The sequence below is a fragment of the Pterocles gutturalis genome, unplaced genomic scaffold, assembly GCF_000699245.1.
Source record: "Pterocles gutturalis isolate BGI_N339 unplaced genomic scaffold, ASM69924v1 scaffold41706, whole genome shotgun sequence".
NCBI lineage: Eukaryota > Metazoa > Chordata > Aves > Pterocliformes > Pteroclidae > Pterocles > Pterocles gutturalis.
This window is the reverse complement of record NW_010099277.1, coordinates 1,711-9,064: the sequence shown is the minus strand read 5'-3', so window position 1 is coordinate 9,064 and position 7,354 is coordinate 1,711. Positions and strand designations below refer to the sequence as shown.

Here is a 7,354-nt window from a genome sequence, read left to right as displayed (position 1 = left end):
GGCAGTTCCCTGTTGAATCATACCTGCCCCCTTTCAAGAGCGGAATAACAGACACATAAGAATAACAGGGTTTTTTAATGATATTTTAATATCCATCATACAAACAATAAGTTAAACACCATAAAAATAATTAAATAAAGCTTGAGGTTCCAGCCCTCATGCAAATAATTCAAACCTATGAAACAACCAAAGTTTCAAAATAAAAAGTGTAAGTCTCAGGAAAAAATATGTAGTTTACAAATAACATCAATTAAATAAATGGAAATAAAGTTCTGGCTTTTGACATCTGCAGCATTCAATAGGTGTTGATTCTTTAAATCCCCCTCCGGGTCCATAGGTACATGTAGAAAGGTTGCATAATCAGGCTTTTAAGGGGACCCAGAAACCTTCCGATGTGACCTGGAAGTCCAGTCAAGTTTCTAATTCACCTTCTTGCAGTACAGTTCTTACGTGTAATACATTAAGAGTGTGTAATGTTGACACAGCTACAGGTGCAATCCCCAAGATTTTACTATACGTCGGGTCTACCGCGCAATGAACCCTGTACACCAAGCATTGCCTCAGTGTAAGTAGACTTTGGTCCTTCTTCATGCATTAGTGATAATTAATGCTGATGCAGTTTCTTTCAATTTCTGATGCAAAGCCTGATCACCCTCTCAGTACTGGTCTTAACAGATTAGGTTTCTAAGACTTGAGTGTCAGCATTGTTCAGTGTGATGAGGTAAGATTTTAGACTCAGGCCACATGTAAAATGAATATTTGAATTAAACAAGTTAAAACTTTACCAATACTTCTGGACCAAATGCTGGTTCATAAACGAAGTGGACAGATAACTTATTATGCATAGTATCATGCATGGGAATACTCATTTAAATGTTAAATATTTTAGCTTCCCATGGAGTGGTTTTCAGGTAATTCAGAGTAGTAAGATAATATATCAACTGTCTCTCTGCCTCAGGAACACCGATGTGAGCAGCAGACAACACAAGCATTTAAGAAAGCCTCGCATGACATTCAGGACTTTAGTGCCCTGGCATCAGTATAGGCTTAACCTTCTTCATTTGAGTTCAGATGTAGGAAGGAAGGTCACTTCGGTTCAGGGACAAAACGACTCTTGGACATCACCACATTCATACTGGAATCAATCCAGTTAAGGTATCGAGTAACTCTGGTGTAAACGCCAGGCTTGTTTTCCTTCGCACAGCCATCTCCCCAGCTGACAATCCCATAAAGCATCATCCTGCCATTGTGCTCACAGACCATGGGGCCACCGGAATCTCCCTGACAATGAAAAGATGATATATTAGGTCATTTTCTGCAGATGAATCCTTTATAACAGGGAGCCTGTGATTGTTTTTCTAGAGTGAAAAAAGCTAGTAAATACTTATGAGCTAATGGTTTCATTTTTGAGAACACTGCATAGATGGAACAGAAGGCTTGGCATCTGCTGTGACTTGAACACAGCCTGTAAGGTAAGGAATGCTCTAGTTGCCCTCTAGCAGGGCACACAGAGAATAGTTGTCTTGCACACAACACTCCATCCTAAGTTTATAATCACAGATATTGGACGAGTAATATAAAGGTCAAAGCCAACATGCCCAATTCTTCATCACAGAATCACTTGTCTCCCTGCCCATAAGGTACTTCTACACTCGAGAAACACACTTGTTCTTTAGTGGCTCATCTGACCACTCTGCCCCAGTGAGGGTGCAGGGAAGCAAATCCAGTTTAGAAGAACCTGTGGAAGGGCTCAGTATACCCCCCGTAATTCACCTTTCGTCCCTTTGCAGAGCTACAGTTAAGAAAGTGCAAGCTGAGACTGGAACAGCTACTGTATTCCCCTGATGCGTATCTACCAGCCATTCCTTCAACAGATTGTAAATAAGGCCTTGAGGAATAACAATGTCTAAGATACTCCACTTTTTGCTCCTCCAAAGGAGGTCTCGAGGGTGTAACACCTAACTCTAGCTCCCAACCTTCCTCTATATGTTTGGCCATGCTACAGGTCAGCTCCACTGGATGCACTAAGTTCCTGCTACATAAGGAGGCTAGCAGTATTACAAGATGCCACCAGCTGATCCTTATAGCACACATGCATTCAAAACTGTTCAGAAGATAAAACAAACCCGTTTTACCTTGCATGCATCAGCCATCCATGCAGGATCTCCAGCACAGACCATGTTGTCAGTAATTCTGGTATTATCATAGTATTCATATTTGCATTTTGTCTGTGATATTAAATTTACAGTAGCTGACATCAGTCTTTGAGCATAGTAAATGTCATCTGCAAAAAGAGTATTCAGCTATTTTCGCCATCCAAGACAAAACCCCAACCCATAAGCAAAGACTTTTGGTGCTTAAAAGAAATTAGCATAACTATTCCAGTTCTGATTTGAGGCTTCTCTTACCAGCTTATGCAGTAATGGTTTACTTCTACTGTTAATGAATAAGTTCTGAAGAGAAAAACAAGTATTCCAAATGCAAACTATAAAGCTTGGTTTTTAGAAGGAAAGAGTTTGATAGTTTTTGGAGGAAGGTCTGCACAAATGCAATCCTTTGTTAATCCTCCAACATATCCTTTGCTAATCCTCCAATACAGCTTTAATTTCTTCTAGTCCTCACCACATCAGGTATGAAAATATTGCTGTGTTTTATGTCTTGGCATACTTTGTATGGTTGACAAGTGTGAGAAGCATCAGATAGGAAATGCCATGGACAACTAGGGAAGATGATAGCAAAGATCATCTTTGAGAGATGTACATGGAGTACAAAGAATAACAGACAGGAATCTCTTTTTTTAATCCTTTGCAGATCATGGTATAAAAAACATCCAGTTCCCACATTATGGAAGTACAACTTCGGAAAGAGAAGTCATTCACTTACAAAAATCTTGTTTTCCATAGCCAGCTATTTCACACCGTGTATTGTCACGTAAGTAGAGGTTCTTCTCTGGCAAGCAGACTGTTCTGACATATTTGGACTCTACCGCACACTGTCCAGAAGTTGTTCTTATCCTTATCAAAGCTAAGAAAAAAGGCAGAGAAGATACAATAAGATTTCTAAAGCAAGTTTTTCCCCTCAAGTTCTCCGAGAGCTGGACTATTGGGCACAGTTAATGGGAATAACTGCAATTACATTTAGTTCTGGTTACATATGGTTCCTCTCATTACTTTTGGAATGACACTGGGTCATTATTTAGTAACAATAAAATTAATTTCCCAGTGGCAAACATTCCAATTTGAACTTCGTTCCTGGAAGGATAAGGATAGCTCAGGGACGATGCCTCTGAAAGTATATCTTTAGATGTTTTAAACTTCCTGACTGGCTGGCTGTAGAGGGTGGCACCCACCGCCCTGCTGACAAGGGAGGCAGTTTATACTTTACTTCTCACCAGCAGGGCTTATGAAGCTGTTCTTTGATTCTTTTTCCTTAGTGACAGGAATTTGGAAGGGATGTCAGAGTTCTAAGTGTCAAGTGCAAGAGTAGCAAGTCTGTTTTGTGCAATTTGTAAAAACCCATCTCTGACTTTGTTGGTTTAGGGATAGGCTTGTGAAAGCCAGAGAGACTTAGGAAACTCTGGATTAATTCAGGACAACCTTTGGCTAATGTGGTATCTGATATGGCATTCCCCTACTATATGATGAAACCTATGGTATGTGATCTCTGTAGACATAGAATAAGATGGTAGAAATGGGATGCTGCCACCAGCGCTTATGGAAAAGCCATGCCTTGTACAGGTCCAGAGATAGGACAGGCCTATAGTTGACTGTGTGCCTGGTAATGCATCTGACATGGGCCGTAAACCAAATTTAGACAAGTGGGAAAAGTCTTGCTCTGCACAGGACTCATTCTCAGAAGCATGTAGCTCCTCTTCCCCTTTATCTCATCTCTGGTTCTACTTCTTTTAGAAGATGTAAGCCACAATTACAGCCTTCAGCTATCCTCAGTGTTTTAAAGGCTCATATTGAGATGACACTTACCAATATCATTCTCATTGCCACCTGTGTCATCTGTAAAGTCAGGGTGAGAGATGATGTCATCAACCATGAATACTTGTTCCTTATCATCAGTAATATTCAGTATGGACTTTCCAAGGAAGACTTTGTAGATGGACCTGTTTTGTGGTTTTTTTGACCTGAGTGAGAATAAGATTAATGAAGACTACCAGTTTCTGAGAGTGAGATCAACAGTTTGGATCCAGTCCTAGTTCTGTTTTTTGTTTACTTTAACGCTGACAAGAAAAAGCAAAATTTAGTCAGCTTTGAAAGTTGCTCCAGTATTCTAAAGGAAAGCATCCTGATTTTCCATTTGAAGGGATTAAGATAAACATTCAGGCATTTTGAAATGCACACCTAGCTAGCTGCTACTAATGCCAGCCATCGGTGATGAGAATCTTCTGCAGGATGCCAGGAGGATCAGCTTTCCACAGGAAAAACAAACACCCATAGATGTACGGCTCAACAGCTCATCACCTTTCAGGACAACTTAAATTTTGGGAACAGCTAAGGTAGAATGAAACCCTGGCTCCAGTTTAGGATAAAATTGTTTAAATTGCATTATCCACCAGAATGTTTACATCTTGCTAGGTCATTCTGATTGACTTGGACAAAAAGAGGCTTAGTATTTATAGCTGCTCTTCTTGTTCTGCGCAAAAGAAGATTCTTACTATGGTACATTTTGAAGGGCTGTTCAGTGAGCATCATGCGACAAAATTAGTTGAAAAAAGCTGCAAATAAGGAGGACATGGAACTGTAAACTTACGGAGTATGAAAACAGTGTGCTGCTGTAAGTACCCAGCAAGGGTCAATGAGGCTGCCACCACACAGAAAATGGTCAACGCCCCTTATGTTTTGGAAGATGCCAGCTATCCAAGGCTGAGACTCAACCTCTGCCTGGCTTCCACCAACAATCTTGAAGTACTTGCTGATGCTCCTTTGACCACATGCATGCCCTATGAAAGGAGAAATTTTGTTCAGATATTCTTTGTGCTATTAAAAAAAAAAATCCGTTTTCTTGAAACTAATGTTACTTACCACACTTCTCTATGTTGCAGGGTGTTTCTTGAATGCTGAATCCCTTTTTGGTGTAGCACCAGGGCTTCTTCCTTCCATTTGGGTTTCTGGAAGATAAAGGAAGTGTTCTTTTCATAAAGGCAGCTTAAAAAAAAATGATACTATCTTAGAACTCTAACTGTCCTGAAAATGCCAAAACTGTTCTGTTGCAAGATATACCAGAGAAAATAATTAACTATTACTTTTGCATACTGGGAATTTTGCAGTATGATTAGCTTGGGTGGTAAGCAAGAACTCTAGGCACTTCAGAGAGTCATGTTTCAAATACTTTTATTCAAAAATTCATCTCTGTAATATTCTGGGGGTTTTTTGGGTTTTTTTGAAAAAAACAAAAAACAAAAAACAAACCAAACCATGTACCATCACTTGAGGCACTTCTGGGGCTGTGACAATAGAAGTCATCCCAGGAAGAGCAATGCTTTTCTTACCTGCAGTAGCTGTGTTTGCCAAGTCCAAGCTGCAAAGCATTCGTCAAGTGAGCATGGTAATGACCCCTCCTGATTACTGATGGAAGGTCCCATGGCAGACATTCATCTTCTGTTGCCATTCCTCTGTAGTCCTCCCCATTCTCAGTATAGCATACACTGTCAGTGTCTAAGAAAATTAATGTTTTGTTAGCAGCATGTTCTTGTTTATAATTGTTTTGAGACTGAAATAATCTGTATGGATCCTTCTAATAAGAAAAAAGTTCATGCATTACACTTGAAAATATATGATGAAAATCTAGACTGATTATATATTTTTATTAAATTGTACTACATGAATTTTGAGCATCAAGTATCTTATGCTTTAAAGCCTGCATATTACTTCTCTAACAGTTTCAGTGTACTTCACAATATAACCAGATCTTCTTCTGCTTCTGAACACTCCCAAACAAATTCACTTTTTTCACCCCAAATGAAAATGTTTGTGAGGTAGGCAACATTAGTGAGGAGGAAGGGACAAAAAAAAAGTTAGAGATCCTGATTTTGGGCCAATATTTAGTTATTTCTTCTCAGTCTGTTAGCATCTGCTAAAGGATGTCCAGTTGCGTTTATGGGTAATACTTTCACTTGGCATTTCATATTCATGATTTGCCTATCTTTTTAGGTCTTTTCAATCAATTTAGTTAGTATTAAGGAAGATAGATGCTCTACCTAGTTCACAGTGAATCCCAGTGTATCCTTCTGGGCATATGCAACGATGAATTCCGCTAAAAAGGTAATAGGTAATGCAGGTTCCTCCATTCAAACAATGACATTCTGCAAGTAAAAGACATCACTAATTAGAGGCAAAACATTTGAATTATGAAGTAAAGTGAAATGTAGTTGCAAACTACATTTTAGGTATTCAAGTATCACTAAGAGTCTTCCTTGTATGAAGATGTAATTGCAGGATAACAAGTTCTTTTTAGGTTTAAGTAGAACAGGCAGATATTTACCCTTGTGATCTGATCTGCGTTTATATGACAGCTTGAAGTGCTTCTTGATATAAACCTAAGGGAAAAGAAAAAAGGATTTTAAGAAAACAGTTTCTTGTATGTGGTTTATCTTTTATGGGCCCAAGCTCCATTCCCTACCATATACCTTCAACAGTTTAGGAGTCTATTTTTGCATACAGTTACCAGCTGAACCTGCTCAGTGGAATCTGGAAGTGAATGAAATCTGGAACTCTACTTAAGCAAAGCAGAATGGGGAAGAAAAAAACCATGCCACACAAAAATCCCTCATAAAAACTCCACCAAACAGGTCCACTGCATCAGGTCAACATCGCAGTTATTTCTGCTATAAGGACCTGAGCAGCTCTCAATAGCCAGCGTCCCTGGAATGGGGAAGGGAACTTCTCCACCTCCACCTCTCAGTCACCAAGCAGCGCAGCAAAGATGCAATATTCTTTGGCTGCCTCTGTCATTTTGGTGACCTTGGTGCTTCACTGTTGTGCCATGAAATAAAAGCCAGTAGATTTAGACAATAGATTCTTGCCCTGTACTTCAGGGCTTTTCTCTGCTTTGCAGGCTAGATATTTCTTTCTCCATGGAATTGAATAAGATTAGGCTTTTAGTGTACTTTTTCCAGAGGTCAAGTGGGCTTGCCCTAGGTAAAACAAGTAATGGTAACAATATAATTCCATTATGTTATCTTAGGGTGGAGTAGAATCAGAAGAAAAACCAAAGGGTTCAAAAACATGTTTCTTGGCGTTGTATGTGCAGAGGTATATGTACATGCAAAGGCAGCAAAAAAGAGAATTCAAGTCAAAAGCCTACTACACTGTCCAAAGGAGAAGTATAATCAAAACCAGAAGTG

At 39.4% G+C, this 7,354-nt stretch overlaps 1 protein-coding gene across 1 annotated transcript in view; it reads right to left on the bottom strand.

Annotated features, from left to right (window-relative positions):
• Positions 1–1,086: 1,086 nt before the first annotated feature.
• The window catches only part of PLAU (plasminogen activator, urokinase), a 6,369-nt gene continuing 101 nt past the window's right edge, over positions 1,087–7,354 (bottom strand). The window contains exons 2-10 of the mRNA XM_010075867.1: positions 6,493–6,547; positions 6,209–6,313; positions 5,501–5,666; positions 5,034–5,119; positions 4,762–4,951; positions 3,981–4,135; positions 2,884–3,024; positions 2,136–2,284; positions 1,087–1,281 (exon numbers count right to left, since the gene is read on the bottom strand). Of these exons, the coding sequence (XP_010074169.1) occupies positions 1,087–1,281; positions 2,136–2,284; positions 2,884–3,024; positions 3,981–4,135; positions 4,762–4,951; positions 5,034–5,119; positions 5,501–5,666; positions 6,209–6,313; positions 6,493–6,547 (1,242 nt within the window). The remainder of the gene's footprint in view (positions 1,282–2,135; positions 2,285–2,883; positions 3,025–3,980; positions 4,136–4,761; positions 4,952–5,033; positions 5,120–5,500; positions 5,667–6,208; positions 6,314–6,492; positions 6,548–7,354) is intronic.